Genomic DNA, 17,738 nt, shown 5'->3' with positions numbered 1-17,738 from the left:
GCTAATATGGCTCTTCTTGACAACCATCGTTCAGAACACCGTGATTCCTGAAAAATCGAGTCAGCAACTGGACGATACTAAAATTACCCCCCAACCTTCTACTTCATCCGGTTCTCCCTCTCCTCCTTCCTCTTCACTTGATAAAGCTGCTAAGGCAAAAAATCAAGTAACTAAAAACGAGAAGAAGGGGAAGGAGAAGAAAGAGAAGAAGAAGAAGGATCTGAAGGCAAAAATGGGTAATCGGGCATCGTCTAGTGAAAATCCACACACTGCACCATCCAAGCCTAAATCTCCATGTGTCATTTGCAAAGGAGACCACTATCATCGAGATTGTCCTTGCATCCCTTGGATCTTAAGGGACTAGTCTCCTCGTTTGCACAATCCGGTGTCATCAACTTCTGAAGATCATGTTGAAAGTACACCATCAACTAGTGAAAGCGAAGCATTTGGACAAAAAAGGAAATGTAAATTTCCTTGTAAACTGTGTGAAGGAAATCACGTCGTCCACCGTTGTCCCTTCCTAGACGAAGCTAAGAGAGTCTTGGATGACCATCCTGCTTCACCACTACAGCTTCCTCTTGGATACAAGAAACTCTTGCTGAGTCCATCACTAGTTGAAAATCTGACCGACACGCCATTGTGGTCGGTCGAAGCATCTTTCATTGAAGATCAACCCGTTGAATCCATACCAGACAAAAGTCAAAAGTTTGAGGCAGTAGTCAACCCGGTCTTGTCTTCATAAGGTCCATATTTAGATGACACAATCACCGAAGAGAATGAGAACAACACTGTTCAAATTCTTTTCGTAAACACAGACTCCGATGAACATGGGGTTAGTCTACCTGTTCCTTTACCACAGGAAGGATGTTCATCAGAGTCATATCTGGCTGTCTATTCGGTCCCACCTCTAAGCAACCTAGTCATTTCCTTCGATTGGAATCTACTGGGCAGACCCTGGGTACCGGCTAATGTACCATTCCGAATCATTATACAAACTTACAAAATGATCATGGTCGGTACCATCATGGATGAAGGGGCTTCTATGAGTATCCTTTCCTCAACTGCTTGGGAAGCGCTTGGCTCGCCATCACTTTTTCTTGAGATCAGAAATATGACAGGCTTCGACAAAGAAACCAGTCGGTCATTAGGGATCCTTCCCAATGTGCCCATAACATTGAGAAAGAAAACCATTTACATGAACGTAATGGTAGTCCAAGGACCTCTAGATTATAATCTACTCCTTGGGTGCGACTATATTTATAGCATGGGAGCCATTGTCTCCTCACTCTTTAGAGTAATGTGTTTTCCACATGAATGTCGAGTGGTCAAGCTCATAGACCAGCTTTTGTTCCCTGGCTCACACATAGCTAATAGTCAAATGCCATCCCTAAATGGTCTTTTCACGCCAGGAATGTCTCATCAATCTCCAATCCGTCCACCTGAAGAGCGCGAGTGATTCGGGAGGACATGACTGAAACCTAGTGGGCATGCACCCTGGTCTGTTTCGGCAGGAAAACCTTGGGTATAGGGTAGGTTTCCGTGGAGGATATATGACTAATCTGACACACCCGTCCATTTAGGAAAATGGGATTAGATTGGAATAATATTCCTTCGTCAAAGTTATGTGAGTGGAGGCGACCGCGCCACTCATCTTTGTCTATTTCGGTAAACATCACCAAAGAAGTGTTTTGTCTGCAATGCGGGCGGAGCAATCTTATGGTAACTAGGAAACTCTACTTCGCTATGCCCGGGGGCATGCAAACCTTTCTTACTGAAAGTAAAGAGCGACCATTTATTTTCTTAGTTTGTAGTTTCTAAACCCTTTAAACTCGTAGGATTGGTCGTTCCTAGCTTGCATAATGAAAGGATCCGAAGCAAACTTTCAAATGGTGCAAGCTCCCTAAAGATTGAACCTATAGATGAGACATCCTTATTATACGATTGGCACGAGCAGTTTTTATGCAAAGTTCAAGCTCATTAAAAATTAAACCTTAGCAATGAGCAAATGTTTCTCCCAGAGTTTAAGCTCATTAAAAAATGAACCAATTTCTGGTAGATAACCATTGTGAATGCATTATCATCAGCTTTTGAGCCCTGGTCGTGTTCTCATCATCACCTCCACTCTATTTTATCCGATCTTTCACCTCCATTTGATTGTTTACCAATTTTTGAGGAACAGCTGCGAAGAGCGATCCTGTTAGCCATCCTTATTGCACTGCCATGATTCAAAAATTCCAAACCTTACCTGGAATCAGCTGCTACCTGAAATTTTCACTCGTTCCTCAAAATATGAGTCTCCTTTAAGCTCTTTTCACCTGACTCGTAAAATATGAAAAGATTTCAGAGCAATTGGCCTCTCCAGCTCGTTAAAGCTACCAGGAGTGCTATCCCTCCTCTAGATTTTAATATTTTTGGACCTTAGGGATTATTACACAAAAAAATCGAGCACTTGTTTTGTTTGGCTCGTTAAAATTACAGAAAATTCATCCCTTTCGTATTATTTTATACTTTTTCGGACTTAAGGGATTATATGACGAAAAAGGATTATTGGAGTTTCCTTTACGTCCCTTTCAGACTCTCTAAAATTGAAAAGGACCGAGTTATCTTTGTCGTTAAACTCGTTAAAACCAAATAGCGACAAGCTTGTCCACTCAGACAAGAACGAGTTTCACTGTCGCTAGGCTCGTTAAAACACATCGAAGGGTTTGCCCGAAGGGCAAATTATAGAACAAGCATATGTTATCCTCCTCAAGCTTGACAAAAGTAAAGAGGTACTAGTCAGCAATGACTGGGGAAAAATTGGGAAGGAAACTTGAAGAAACTTTATTGGTAGCAAGTCGCTCTTGAACATGACACTTTCACTCCGCATCCGAGTCGGGTTGGGTTGTTCCGTTCACCAGTCATATCACCATTGGTCCACCGCACCATCCATATTTAGGGTTAACGCTACCAATCCATGTTAGTGTCGCCGGTACGTTCAAGAGAAGTCGCTCAGAGAATTCACCTGTGTCTCATCCGTTGCAATACATTCACGCTCCATTCTTTCATGACCGCCACCCTGAACCCTGTATCATCAGATTTTTTTCACCTCCAAAATCATTTACTCTGTTTCGTGTCGTAGATGTGGGATTCATTAAGGCGCTCCTACGACGGGTCGCTTCTTGTCGACAATAGCTCATTATCCAAGAAGTCGACTTAGGAACAACCCTTTCAGTACTTTGAAGCTTGCATGCCTCAATGGCAAGTTTCTCACTTCCGGCGATAGGTTTACATCAATTGCCTTCCACTGAAAGATTTTACGTGGTGTTCGATGCCAAGTCCCTTTTTCACACCACGCAAATTGTACTGTAGTACCTTGAGGGTCATCATCATTATCGGTGATTCCTCTCACGCATGTTAACAACTTACATCATTGGCTGGTAATCAGACGATTTCTTTCCATGTTCGACTCCAGAACATCTTTCACATGGAACGACTTGTACTTTGAGTGAAGATTGGACAAGTTTGAAGACCCCAGATCTAGTTTCATCCATCCGGGATGCGATATATTCAGGAAAATAAACACATCAAATGTACATCATTGCTGCACAGATGATCATCCGAATCAAAGGATGATGGCTCTATCATAATCATCAGTCTACCACACAGATGACTGTCTGTCTTATGTACATGGAAATGAATTTATAAAGCTGAGCATGGGAATGCATGCCTCAGCTAAATCATGAAAAATATTATGAAGATAATGTATTGTATTGTATCTTATTACAGGTCGCCTTCCAGCTCGAAAAAACTTCGGATCCTCATGATAAAGCATTTCAGCCGACATCAAAAGATTAACGACCTCATGGTTTAAGGGGCAACTGTTATAGACATTTTTGGGCACTGCAACCCCAATCATACATGTCCATAAACCAAGGGCTCCTAAGTCCCTAAAAGTGTTGTTTCACACCCTAAAGGAGCAAGGTCAGCTGATTACATCATCTCCCAGAAGTTCTCCACAGTAAACTGCTCAGAACTGGTCAAAGCTAGACCATACAGACTGCCTAGTGTAGAGGGTGCGACGCATCTCACCTGCCCAGTGAAAAGGGTGTGATCCATACTAGAAATCCCTTTTTTAGGGTGCAATGGCTGAGAGTAGAAAAATGGCAGAGACAGTTTGCAAGGTGGATCATCATGAAATCTTCCAGAAACTTCTCCTATGACCCTTGCCTCTCTGAATTTGCACAGGGATGAGTAAGAGATCATCAATCTCCAAGTGGAATCAAGAACTACCAGAGAGAAGACACTAATCAAAATCCCAGAAGCTGACTCACCCCCCTGCAATCATCTATATATGGATCCCTCATCCAAGAGATCCAGAGGCTGGAATTTTGTATCTTGTAAGGAAGTGTTGTTGGTTTCTTGGTGGAATATCATAATGTTGGGTGATCTAAGATTTCCATGAGGTGAAGATGGGCTTTCATCTTGAGAGGATGATGCTGGGTCAGAACAATTGGTTGTAATCCTCTTTGCTATTCTTGATATTAATAACGCTATTCAAGTTTTCCTCCACGTTCTTGTATGTTTGACGATATATGCATTTGTGTGGTCAATATATATCTGGTCCTATATTGTTTATGATTGTAGATCTCTGTTCTTCGATAGTATTATGCTGCTTTGATTCCACAAGTGCTCTTTGAAGCTGGGTAGACGAAGGTAAAGTGGCAAGGATCTGTCAGAAGGGAGAGGAACTAAGCAAGGAACTAATCGCAAGACTGAGGCTGGTGTCCTTTGTTCCCCTCTTATCTACTTCTCATAAAGGAAAGCGAAAGTGGTTTTAGTTTGTTTGTTTCTAAGATAGCTACCAGTCTTAGTGGGACTAGCAGCTCCAAGTGGACACTAGATTTCCCGATAACAGGCATGTATAAATATGTATTGTAACATTGAAAGGAACATAATGAAAAATCAAGCCTAATAGTCACGGTTTTGGGATCCATGGAAAAATATCTTTGTATATTTGTTTTATGTGTTATTCTCTCACATTGTTTATTTTCTGTGTTTTAGAATTCGTATGTAGGTAATTTTTGTATGGGGTTAAAACCTACATTTGGTATCAGAGTTTTTTTTGGCTTCAAGGGGACACCTTTGTTGCTGAGGGGTTTCGCTCGGGCCTGTGGTAGACCTTGTTTAGTGGGAGGTCTGTGAGATCAATTCTCGTGGTGAAAGAAGATGTCGAGTAGTGCAAAGATAGAAATCGAGAAATTTAATGGTCAGAGTTTTGAGTTGTGGAAACTCAACATGGAGGATCTGTTGTTGGATAAAGATCAGTGGATCATGGTAAATCCAGGTACTAAACTAACGAGAGTGTCTGATGAAGAATGGAAGAAGTTAGATCGGAAGGCAAAGAGCACAATACGATTGTCTATCTCGGATGCAACATTGTTGAATGTATCAGGGGAAGCTACAGCTAAAGCTTTATGGAACAAGTTAGGGACTTTATACCAATCTAAGTCTTTGGTGAATAAACTGATCCTGCAGAAAAAGATGTATAACCTGAGGATGAAAGATGGATACTCGGTGACAGAGCATCTGAATGCATTTAATATTGTGGTAAGTCAGTTATTATCTATTGATATTAAAATTTTAGATGAAGATAAGTGCATCAGTTTGTTGTGTTCTCTACCAGAGTCGTGGGATAGTCTGGTTATTGTAATAGGTAGCAATACAACTGCCTTGCAGTTTGATGAAATAGTCTCATCCTTGCTAATGGAGGAGATGAGACGGAAAAACATGGAGAACTAGAATGGTGATGCCTTGTCTGTACGAGGACGGTCCCAAAATAGAAACAAAAATAATTCATCGAGTGGGAGATCTAAATCTCCAGGAAAACCTGTAAAGGTGGTGTGCTGGAAATGCAGAAAGGAAGGGCACTACAAAAGGGACTATAAATCTAAAGCTCCTGATAAAGGAAAGGGATCTGATGATGCTCCTTCTGCAGAGGCAAAAACCACCTGAGATGAAGGTAGGGATGTGTACTTTGCTTCTTCAAGTACACATGTAGATCATGAGGCATGGTTGATTGACTCAAGTGCATCATTTCACTTCACTCCCCATAGAGAGTGATTCTATGAGTATGAGAAATATGATGGTGGTGATGTCTTCTTGGGGGATGACAGGAAGGCTAGAATCATTGATCGTAGAAAAGTAAAGTTGAAGCTGCAAGGTGGAAGTGTTAGAACACTTTTGGGTGTTCTGCATATTCCTGCATTAGCCAGAAATCTAATTTCTATAAGCAAGCTAGATGATGCAGCTGTAAAAATAGTGTTCAAGAAGGATACCTGCAAGATGGTTCGGGAAGCACTTGTATTGATGCAGGAAGTTCGAATTGGAACTCTCTACATGTTGTAAGGTAGCACTATTGTTGCTGGGTGCAACAGTTTCGTGGTTCCTGAAAGTGGAGCAGAAAATCTAGTGGTCTCTAGAGAGAAGACCATGTTGTGGCATTAAAGGCTTAGACATATTGGAGAGAAGGGCCTTCAAATACTTCATGGTAAAGGTACGGTAGAAGGTATGAGTAATATCCCTTTGGATTTTGATTTCTGTGAAAATTGTGTATATGGGAAGCAGAATCGGGTGAGTTTCCCCTTTGGTGGTAAGAGGGCGAAACAGATATTAGAGCTTGTGCACAGTGATGTGTTTGGACTTGTGAAGGTTCCATCACTGGGTAAGTCTATGCACTATGTATCATTTATAGATGACTTCTCAAGGAATACATGGATATATTTCCTTAAGAAGAAATCTGAAGTCTTTGACAAGTTTAAAGAATATAAGGCAATTGTGGAAAACCAGGAAAAGAAGAAGATAAAGGTGCTGAGGAAAAATAACAGTGGAGAGTTTTGTAGTAAGGAATTTCAATAATTCTGTAAGAAGTGTGGTATAGCATGGCAGAAGGCTACTCCATATACACTTAAGAAAAATGGAGTTGCAGAAAGAATGAACAAGAAGTTGATGGAAAGGGCAAGAAGCATGCTCAGTAGTGTAGGGTTAGGAAAGGAATTCTAGGTAGAGGCAGTGGAGACAACATGTTACCTGGTCAATAGATCACCTTCATCGGCATTGGAGGATAAGACTCCACAAGAGGTTTGGACTGGTAAGAAACCCTCTCTTTCACATCTGAGGGTATTTGGATGTGATGCATATGTACATGTTCCAAAGGAGAAACGAACCAAGCTAGATAGTGAATCTGAAAAGTGCATCTTTATTAGGTATAAGAATGGTTTAAAGGGTTATAAGCTTTGGAACCCAGTAACAAGGAAGGTTGTGTACAGCTGAGATGTGGTGTTTAGAGAGGTGAAAGATGTTATTAAACATGAAGTCCAACCAAAGGAACCTGAGAAGATAGAATTTGAGCTAAAGGATAAAGAATTGGACTCTACAGTAGAGGAGGAATCATAAGATGAAGAGCCAGAAACTTTGGGTGTTAGAAGATCAGTTTGAGAAAGAAGGTAGCAAGAAAATTATAGTCCATCTGCTTTCTGTTCAAATTTTGCCTTATCTATTACTAATGATGATCCCAGAACTCTTAAGGAAGTAGTAGATTCAGAGGATGGAAAACTCTGGAAAGAGGCCATGGTTGATGAAATGGCACCTTTGCACAAAAATGAGGCTTCAAATCTGTTGGAGTTGCCGGTTGAAAGGAAACCCATTAGCCGAAAATGGGTGTTCAAGAAGAATACAAATGCAGAAGGAAAGGTGGAGAAATTCAAAGCTCAGTTGGTAGCAAAAGGGTTTTCCCAAGTGCCGGGAATTGATTTTGGTGATATTTTCTCTCCTGTTGCCAAGGTAACTTCTATTAGATTAGTTTTATCTATTGTTGCTGCTTTTGATTTTGAGGTAGAACAGATGGATGTGAAGACAACATTTTGTCACAGGGATCTAGAAGAGGAGATCTACATGAAGCAAGCTAAAGGCTTTACGGTGAAGGGTAAGAAAGATCTGGTATGCAAGTTAAAGAAGTCTCTGTATGGGTTAAAACAATCACCAAGGATGTGGTATCAGAAATTTGATACATTTATACGAGGACTTGGCTTCACCAGAAGCAAAGCAGATCACTGTGTGTATTTTAAATTAATTAGTGACCGTGTTATTTATCTGGTCTTGTATGTGGATGATATGTTGCTGGTTGGAAATGACAAAGAAATTATCCAGGATTTGAAGACCCATTTGTCCTCCAAATTCGACATGAAAGATCTTGGTGCTATAAACTATATATTGGGCATGGAAATTAAAAGAGATCAGACAAAGAGGAATCTATGATTAAACCAAAGGAGGTATGTCGAGACAATATTGCAAAGGTTTAATATGCAGGATAGTAAATCGGTGAAGGTTCCTATTCCTGTAGGTGTAAAGTTATTTGCTGAACAATGTCCCAAGGCACAAGAAGAGGAATAGGACATGTCTCATGTTCCATATGCAAGTGAAATTGGTAGCCTGATGTATGCAATGGTTTTTACTAGACCAGACATTGCACATGCAATGGGAGTATTGAGCAGGTTTATGTCAAAACCAGGGAAGGAGCACTGGACAACAGTGAAGGGGGTTTTCAGGTATTTGCGTGGAACTAGTGATTATGGTCTATGCTACCAAGGAAGACCAGGATTAGATAGAGTGTTGGATATTTGTGGCTTTGTTGATGCAGACTTGGCTGGTGATGTGGATCAGAGAAGATCTACAAGTGGGTATATGTTTAACCTATTTAGAGGTGCAGTGAGTTGGATGAGTAAGAAACAATCTGTTGTGGCACTATCAATTATGGAGGCAGAATACATGGCAGCCACTCATGCAAGCAAGGAAGCAACTTGGTTGCAGAGATTGTGTTCAAATATGGGTTTAGTACAGGGAGCTATAAGGATAGACTGCGATAGCCAAAGTGCAATTTTCTTGGCAAAGAACCCTGCATATCATTCAAAGACAAAGCACATTGATGTTCAGTATCACTTTGTGAGGGATATGATAGAAGACAAAAAGGTGTTGCTGGTAAAGGTGGACACTTTGAAGAATACTGTAGATACATTGACAAAATTTGTTACCTTTGAGAAGTTCTCTTGGTGTAGAGAAACAATAGGCATTGCAAGGTTGGATAAATGACTAAGCTCTCTTGTGGCCCCCTGTGCAAAGAAAACAACAAGTGGGAGAATGTTGGGTTGTGTTATATTCTTTCCACAACTAGCCCACGTAGTTAATCGAGGGCTTAGAAGGGGGGCACAGCCCCCCCTTCATTGCGCTAATTGCGTAGCGAGGGGAATCAAAAGAGGTTTGAGAGGTGCAGGCAATGCCACTTTATGGGGTCCAGGGTGGCACCTAGGAAAATTTTGGTTTTGGACCGTATGTTAGGTTGGGCGGACCTACCTATGATTTTGTGCATGATTTTCACACATGTTTTTGGATGCGATGGTTTTCGGTCCATGGTTTTGGACACGATGATCTTCGGTCTATGGTTTTGGATGCGATGGTTTTCGGTCCATGCTATTGGATGCTTCGGCATGTATAAATATGTATTGTAACATTGAAAGGAACATAATGAAAAATCAAGTTGGTAGTCCCAATTTTGGGACCCAGGGAAAATCTATGTGTATATGTGTTTTATGTGTTATGCTCTCGCATTGTTTATTTTCTGTGTTTTAGAATTTGTATGCAGGTAATCTCTGTATGGGGTTAAAACCTACACCCTGAACACATATAGGACCCCAAGGCCCAAGTTTGTGATGATATTCTTAGCCCCAAATTCCTAAAATATTTCTTTAGGGTCTAAGGATAGGTTTTTGACCAATGACAATGCTCAAGGAATTTTGAACCAAAAGTGTTACTAAAGTCCTTCTTGTAGATACCTTATATCATATTAAGGATTAAATATCACATTGAAAGGTACTATATGGCCATTGAAGTACTAATTCACATATGGTTATCCTTAGAAGCTACTTATAGGTCATGAGGACTTTGTTTTTTTCTCGCAACCATGGTCAAGGAAATGTAACTCAAACCTATAGCTCAAAGCCTTCTAATGTTCCCTATATCCTAACTAATTGGATATTATACTCTCAAAATGTTATGTGTGGTTCCTCAAAGAATTGTTCTTTGACTTAGATGCCTATCATCCTACTTTAGATCCTAAGGCTACATTTTTCTCCCTCAAGCATGTCTTACACCCCACTACCCATGTCAAGTGCTCAAAAATTTCTAATGGTTCCACTTTGTAAATGGAAGGAAAAATATCCCACAACAATGTAACATGTTGTGGTATGAGCACTCTTTGATGGCCTTTGAACTATAGAAGTTACTTTTTAGACCTAAAGGGCAAGTTTCATCACTTAAGAGCTAGTCTAGGACCTTGACGCTTAGAAGCAACCTTTTTTACCTAATATTTAAGCGCCATTCCATTACCATGTCAAGGTACCTAATATCCATTCTTAATCATCCAATCCTACAAATGTCATTAATATCTCGACTTGAAGGTGATATATATACTTAGACAAAAGAATTTAGTCAAAATATTGCATGTGCATCATTTGAACACACATGCACACTGAAACAAGTCTGCATTCATCTCATCCAAATATTTCCGAGTGGCATTAATAAATTTAAGATACATCTATGTTGATTTGTTTACTTTAGATCTATATTCAAAATGAAAACCTATTAGTTTTGGACACAAATGCATAAAAAACATTCAATTTTCTAAGTGGTAATCAATATCTCTATTTGTCACATTAATTTTATACAAGGTACACAAATCCATCGTCAATGTAACTATACATAGATATAATATCAATTATACAAATTTTAAATATATAAAAAAATATTGATGACAAATTTTAATTTATATCCATCTTGGCATCTATTATATTATTAAAATATATATTTCTTTAATTCATGCCATAACTTTTTATCACGTTAAACATTTAAAAAAAAATGCATTTCCGTAATATACACTATACTATACAATCTAAATGGAAAAAAGAAAAAAAATGTTTGATTATGTTAAGACTCTCATACCCTGTACCAACTTATGGTCTTGTAATTTCAAAGATATATATATATATATATATATATAATGATTGAACATAGGAAAAATGTTCTCTCTATAATTGGAGATGATTCGTTTAGGCAAATTCCATCATTTTGCTACTCAACACCTTACTGATGTGAACATGTGACCATATGAATTACATTTAGTATGAAAATCAACATAAATTTAACATAATCATATACAAATTCATTAAATAAAAAATGAATATTTTTAAAATGTTAACTCAATTTCTTTCATTTCATATTCTTACACTATATTTAATTTTATTGTGAAATTACCTTCAATAATCTCTTCAATTTCTTATATTATTGTTCTTCTACTTTTGCAATGTCACTAACATGTCGTGGGAGAACATTATTAACTTACATTCACCTGCATGATTTTTATATCGTTCATAATATTCAATTCAAGCCTATGAGGAATTCTCTCCACAAAGTTGTAGTTTCTTTTATGAATTTATATACTTTATTCATATTTTTAGTGAATTAAACTAAGAAGCTAATACATTATGAAGACAACATCAACAAGATGACGGTATTGCTATGATAGAATAATGCAAAATAAGTTCAATCGTCACTCATACTCTAACTTAGGGGTGCTTTTATGGTTCTTCATGATGTGGTTCACTTTTATTTTCATTATTCTCAAATGATGTAAAATTTTGTGAAATACATTTTGAAATCTATAATAAATTGTGAGAGAGATTTTAAGGGCTACAAATCTAAAAAGGTTATACGAATTTGTTTGGTTTGTACGTGCACTGTTCATTAATAGTATGGATACCATTTTTCCATTAAAATAAATAGAATATGCGTAAGTAATTTCATTACCACCTATAAAAGGATTCATATTTTTTCATAAGGATTTATGTTTGATTTAATTAAATTGTATCTGCATCTAAAAGATATTCGAACAAACATCATGATTTTTTATTTGATAAAATAATTATAACCATTAGAGCGTAACTACAATGAAACTAGAGCTTGTTACTACAATAAAACTAGAGCTTGTTAGAGGATTTTAGCATTTAGCTGATAAGCGTAAAAACGTCGAGTTAAATTAAAATTATACTGCCTATTATAGTGCATTAAGGGCACTACGTACTTGCATTAGGAGGTGGATTTATTATGATCATGTGGGCACTATGTACTTGCATTAGGAGGTGGATTTGATATGATCAAGGTTGATTATGATGGTGAATGCAAAAATTATAGGTTTGATATTAATTGTTTTCATATTATTTATCTGTTTTGATATTCATTGTTTTCTTATTATTCTTTATTTTATTTAAAGAGATTGTAAATAAATTTTATATTTTGATATATTTGGTAGTTATTATATTTTCTATTTCGTTGTCAGAAAGTTGGTATAATTACTAGTTTTTTTTAGTGTTTGGTAGTCAATAACTTTTTGTTCACAAGTGAAAGAAATTCTACACTTAATTAATGATACAATTCAAAATAAGGAAGGCTATGAAAAAGTGGTTTGAAGGAAATTAAGATGCTAGAATACAGTAGATATTATTATGAAAAATGAGTTTTTATACAAATAGATCTTAGATCTAAATTATATTTATTTATAAAAAGAAGATGATGATTTAGTTTATTAATAACAATTTTCTATGCAATTTAGTGCAATTCTTGCTCATAAGACCATGTTACTAAAGCTCGTGTCGACAATTAAGGCATCAAAAGCTAGACCCTTTGTTTGATGAACTTGAAATAACTACATTCAAACTTCCGAAGTTCTTCAAAAGAGGCTTTGGAAAAGGATTTAGGATTTTTCTTTGTGTTCTTTCTAATGTTGAAGAGGATAATTCATATCAAACACATGAAAATGGACTAATGATTTACTAAAGTATATAAAGATACCTTATAAGTTATTATTAGCCCTTAGTAGGAAAATGTGGAAAAATAAGAAAGAATTTTTATCTTAATTAGATTAAAATAATAAGTAAATAATATAAGGCTAATAGATCAAAAAATTCTACCTTGTATTATCTCTTAGTTAATTTGAATATCAAAAATATAATATTTTATAAAATAAATCTTCCCTCCCAGTATAAGTGTTTTACAAAATAATACCTATCAATTAAAAAACTAAAAATAAAAACTTTATCTTCAAAAAAATTCATATCCCATATGGAATAGATCTAAATATTAAAAATTCTTTATTGGAGCAGACCTAAGCATCCTGGGCCAAAAAAGAATGTTACACCTCAATTACATGTTCACACAGCATTAGCATTAAGTTAGGTGGATAGATCTAAATATTAAAAATTCTTTGATGGAGCCAACCTAAGCATCCTTCGCCCAAAAGGAATGTTACACCTCAATTACATCCTCACACTATCATTAAGTTAGGTGTAAGCAAGGGAGCAATGATTTGGCCAAAGATTCACAGCTTACTAAAACATTTGAAGGTCTAAGGCATATCGAACTTACAAGTATTTAAGGACTCCACACTCATATGCTTGAATTGGTCAAAGAATGATGTAGAATAAGTGGTATCAATAGTAATTCAATTTAAAGATATCTCTTTCACATATATAAAAAAATAATCTAACAAAATTGCTAATATACTCTCTAAACGAGGTAGGTTGGATAATACGATGTGCATATAAAAAAGGAGATATTCGCTCTATTCTTTCACTTATTATCTCTTTATTATCTCTAATTTATTCAAGTCATTTTGTGAAGATGTGTCTGTCTTACGTGTTAATTCTTTGGACCACTAAAAACTTATTACACTGATTATTTTTGAAGTTTAATCCGACATTATAAAAATATTTGAAGTACAGACGTCGAATATTTGAAATTTATGGTTGAATCTAAGTTAATAAGTATTAAAGAGAAACCCATAATGGAATACTTATTTATATTCATCTTAAGTGCGGAATGTAAACATTACATTGAAACTCTTTAAAAATACTTTATTCAGCCAGCCATACATGATATTTATTTATTTATTTATTCTATCGCGTTTATGATCTTTGGCATTTCACCTTTATGGTAAGTGTATAAGCGTGGTTGCACAGAAGCTTTAACGACCTACATTTCCGTAGCCAGAAGAAATGAATATAATTTTAAAGCCTTCTGAAGAATTTTGATAACTGCTCATGAAAACATTTCATGAGCTTTCATTAAACCCCATAATAATCTTCAATCCGATATACCTGCATGCACAATAATAATATGATTGCCCATTTTTTTAATATATAAAGTATACAATCCCTATAGTAGTATGAAGCATATTATAAAAGTAATAATTACCTGCCGAGCATCATAACGGTGGCTTGTGGGTTTGTTCCGGGACTGTCTCTGAACGTTGAGCCATCCACAATCCTGAGCGCATCAACTCCGTTGACCTGATAGTTCTTGTTAACCACAAACCCAAGTTCACACCCTCCATGGTAATGCCACATTGTTTCCAGCGTCGTATGGCAGAACTGAGCCATGGCGGCATCGTCTAAGGGATTCTCTGGTAACGCCTGCCCAATAAAATGAAAGTCACGCGAGGAGTCATTAGCTGCTGCATACGCAAATCTCTCAAGAGACGGCGTCTTAAGCAGTTTAGCGATCAAGCTCACGGCATTCACGCATTTCTGGAGGTCGAGAGGGTGAGAATAATAGTTATATCGAACAGATGGATTGTCTCGAGGATCCTTGCTGCGTAACCGAAGCTCTCCCCTCGATAACGGAAACGCCAATTTCTCAAAAATGTTCCCAATATACACGTTCATGGAGTGTGAGGATACGGTGATATTTACCATGCTGCTGGACTCGATATAAGTTTGAGAGCCTTTAAGAATAGCCACTACCTGTATGCTCGAGAATTCCAAGGGTGTAGGGGATTGCAAGGTTACGGTTGCACGTGGGTTGTCTTGAATCCCTTGGCCTACAAAGGGCAAATCTAGGAGTAGTGGAATATTGAATTCCTTGAGATGTTCAGATGGGCCGATTCCGCTCAAGAGGAGCAGCTGGGGGCTGCCAAGGGCTCCTGCAGAAACGATTACTTCGCTGGAACGTGATGATTCCTTCAGGAAAGCTTGATATGAACGACCATGGCGGTCCATGAATTCTACTCCACGGGCCCTCGGCTTCTGAAATGAGCCATCCTTCGTTCCTGCATGTTTTCACACTCAAGAAACTAAATCTACATTTACAGATCTGGATATAAAGCTTTTAGTCCCATCTCGATTATAAAGGTTGGAGAATGAACTTAGAAAATATTAGGATCTAATATTGTGGAACATCACTCGTGTAGGAGAAATATAGGTGTAGAAGCCCATGTGTTTGAATGGATTACCTTCTGATGGGGAACTGAAGAGAATCCTGCTGGCAGTAGCATTGAGAAGGACTACGATATTGTTGGGATTGGCAGTCTTGAGAAGATCTGCTGCTGTGTGTCTCTTGCCATTGTTGTCGAAGGTGGAAGCGCTGATCTTGGTTCCCTCCACATGATCCAACGTATATCCATTGTATGGAAGAACCCCTGCTTCCAGCAGGCCATCTCTGAAAACCGATGACCAACGTGAGAGGTGATCTGGTCTGAAGGCATTCTGCTTCTCCACCCATTCATACGAATCCTCTACAAGTCCCTCTTCCCACCCCACATTACTGATATATTGGGAGCTGGCCCTGCTGTAGAAGCCGGCATTGATAGCAGTTCCGCCTCCCAGAACTCTCGCTCTCGCATTACTCACTCCATCCTCTGAAATAAACGTCTGCGCTATGGAAGTGTAATTGTCGGTCTCAGCCAATGGCTTTCCAAAAGCATCGGCGTTCTCAATCTCGGGAACTCCATAAGGAGATCCTCCCCTCTCCACTACCAAAACTGAATACTTGGTAGACAGCGTTGCGGCCAAGGGGCAGCCGGCCGTTCCTCCTCCAACTACAATGTAATCATATTTTCTTGCAGCTGCTTTCTCCGCATCTATAGTCATAAACGCAAACGGAAAACCTGCAAATCATCACAGCCCAACAAAACAAAACAAACAAGAAACCATTAATTCAATCATATCATATCATCAACTATATAAAGACACATTAATCCAATATCTTCATACCCGAGGGTGTTGTCGCTGCCTGAGAAGAGGATAAGCTGCTCAACATCATTAGCATGATGAGCAGAAGCAGAAGCCATGCACGAATATTTACAACCCTTATCATCGTCATATTTCACACAAGGATTTCAACTCGTTCACTCTTTTTTAAGATGTGGTTCGATTTCGAAGTGTGTTTGAGGCTATTTATAAGCGCTTGCCTTTGGATTGTCCATGCATATATCTAGAAAATAATTATCACACGCTAACGGCTGAGCCGTAGTATTCTAGAGATGAATCAAATCAAGCACATAGAAATCAATCCACACAGTCCATGAAATCAAAACGGTAACTATTAGTGCATGTGTGGATATATATCTTTGACATTTACCCAATCTTGCCATTTTCATTTCAATCTTTCCATTTTCTCTGCGTTCTGGTTGATAATTCACCACACATGTGTTGTTAAACCATGTTTGACACCGGGGAGCTGCACTAGGGATATGCTGCTTGGGGATTACTAGTTTGTGCACCATTTTGAGGAACAGTGACAGCTGATTTGGCCCTCTTTTAGAGTTATTTTTTGTGGGTAATTATGGTTTTCAGACGGCGGGTTTGGGAGTTTTAGGATGCAGTTCGACTGAATAACGCTCACATTCACCATTTCAGTGGGTGTTTTTGAATTTCTGCGTCCTCTGTACTCCACATTTCCCTTCGTTCAACAGGGATACTTTATATGATTATAAATCCTGGAGATGCTTTCCATCCCGATTCCTGAGTTGAAACAAATCGTGGGATTGGTGTTTTGTACGATATATATTCTATATCTGATGCTGGTCGAGAATTTCCGGTCGAATCGAAGGGAATCCTAATGTCCGGGTGGAAGACGATATTTAAGTCAGTATTTATCGGTGAGGGCGTAGAATTTGGGGTGGCGCCGGGAAAGACTGAACCTGCCCTACTGTGGAAGAAGTTGCCATTTTCTATTATTTTCGCTAGACCTTTCAAAGATTTCAGTTTTAGATGTTGTCATAGATGGTGGCGATGCATGGGGTGCTGGTGCTGTTAACAGCCTTCTATCCTCTCGGCTTCTCTGGTATGGGGACGGTACTGTCTTAATTCGTTTGGTCACCCTCATTCTTTGGAATTGTTTGTTTTCAGCGGGCCTGTGTTGAAACGGTAAGGTGGCGATATTTCCCCGGCGGATAGTTTGAATTTTCCAGTTTGGTCACCCTCATCCTTTGGACTTGTTTGTTTTCCGCGGGGCTGTGGTGCAAGGGGAAGGTGGCGAGATTTTCGCGGCGGATAATTTGAATTTCCCGGTGACCGTCGAATCCCGAAAATCATATTTTCGAGGTTGTTTTCTTACATTTCTACTCTTTACGTGTGACTTTTGTCTCGACGTTGTCAATTTGGTGTGGTATTATTATCGTGGGAAATTTTTATTTTGAGGTGGCAGCGTGCGTCTCCAGTTCACTTTGAACAATGTTGGAATTTGGGTTTTCTTGAAAATATTTTGGGTTTTTATGTTTCTCATCTTTAAAATTTTGTTTTTCGCTTTTTATAAAAAATTAATATTTTTTCAATAAGTGTTTTATTAAAAAAAATAGTTTTCAATAATATATTTAT

At 38.2% G+C, this 17,738-nt stretch overlaps 1 protein-coding gene across 1 annotated transcript; it reads right to left on the bottom strand.

Annotated features, from left to right (window-relative positions):
* Positions 1 to 14,049: 14,049 nt before the first annotated feature.
* On the bottom strand, positions 14,050 to 16,200 carry LOC149152137 ((R)-mandelonitrile lyase-like). Its single transcript, XM_089439378.1, has 4 exons — positions 16,134 to 16,200; positions 15,374 to 16,027; positions 14,338 to 15,190; positions 14,050 to 14,240 (listed from the first exon to the last, which is right to left on the bottom strand). The coding sequence occupies exons 1-4, from the start codon at positions 16,186 to 16,188 to the stop codon at positions 14,195 to 14,197; spliced, it is 1,608 nt and encodes a 535-aa protein (XP_089295504.1). The 5' UTR covers positions 16,189 to 16,200; the 3' UTR covers positions 14,050 to 14,194.
* Between the last annotated feature and the right edge of the window lie 1,538 nt (positions 16,201 to 17,738).

The sequence above is a fragment of the Pinus tabuliformis genome, chromosome 9, assembly GCF_031772625.1.
Source record: "Pinus tabuliformis cultivar Carrire ecotype Pingquan chromosome 9, CPIR1, whole genome shotgun sequence".
Lineage (NCBI taxonomy): Eukaryota > Viridiplantae > Streptophyta > Pinopsida > Pinales > Pinaceae > Pinus > Pinus tabuliformis.
The sequence above is the reverse complement of the archived record's forward strand: the minus strand, read 5'-3'. Positions and strand labels throughout refer to the sequence as shown.

Bases quoted from the DNA above. Each gene is read 5' to 3' on its own strand.
- LOC149152137 (XM_089439378.1), bottom strand. From the start codon at position 16,188: ATGCTAATGATGTTGAGCAGCTTATCCTCTTCTCAGGCAGCGACAACA. The intron at 15,191-15,373 runs GTAATCCATTCA...GAAAACATGCAG, and splicing joins CTTCAGTTCCCCATCAGAAG to GAACGAAGGATGGCTCATTT. The intron at 14,241-14,337 runs GTAATTATTACT...TTGTGCATGCAG, and splicing joins ACCGTTATGATGCTCGGCAG to GTATATCGGATTGAAGATTA.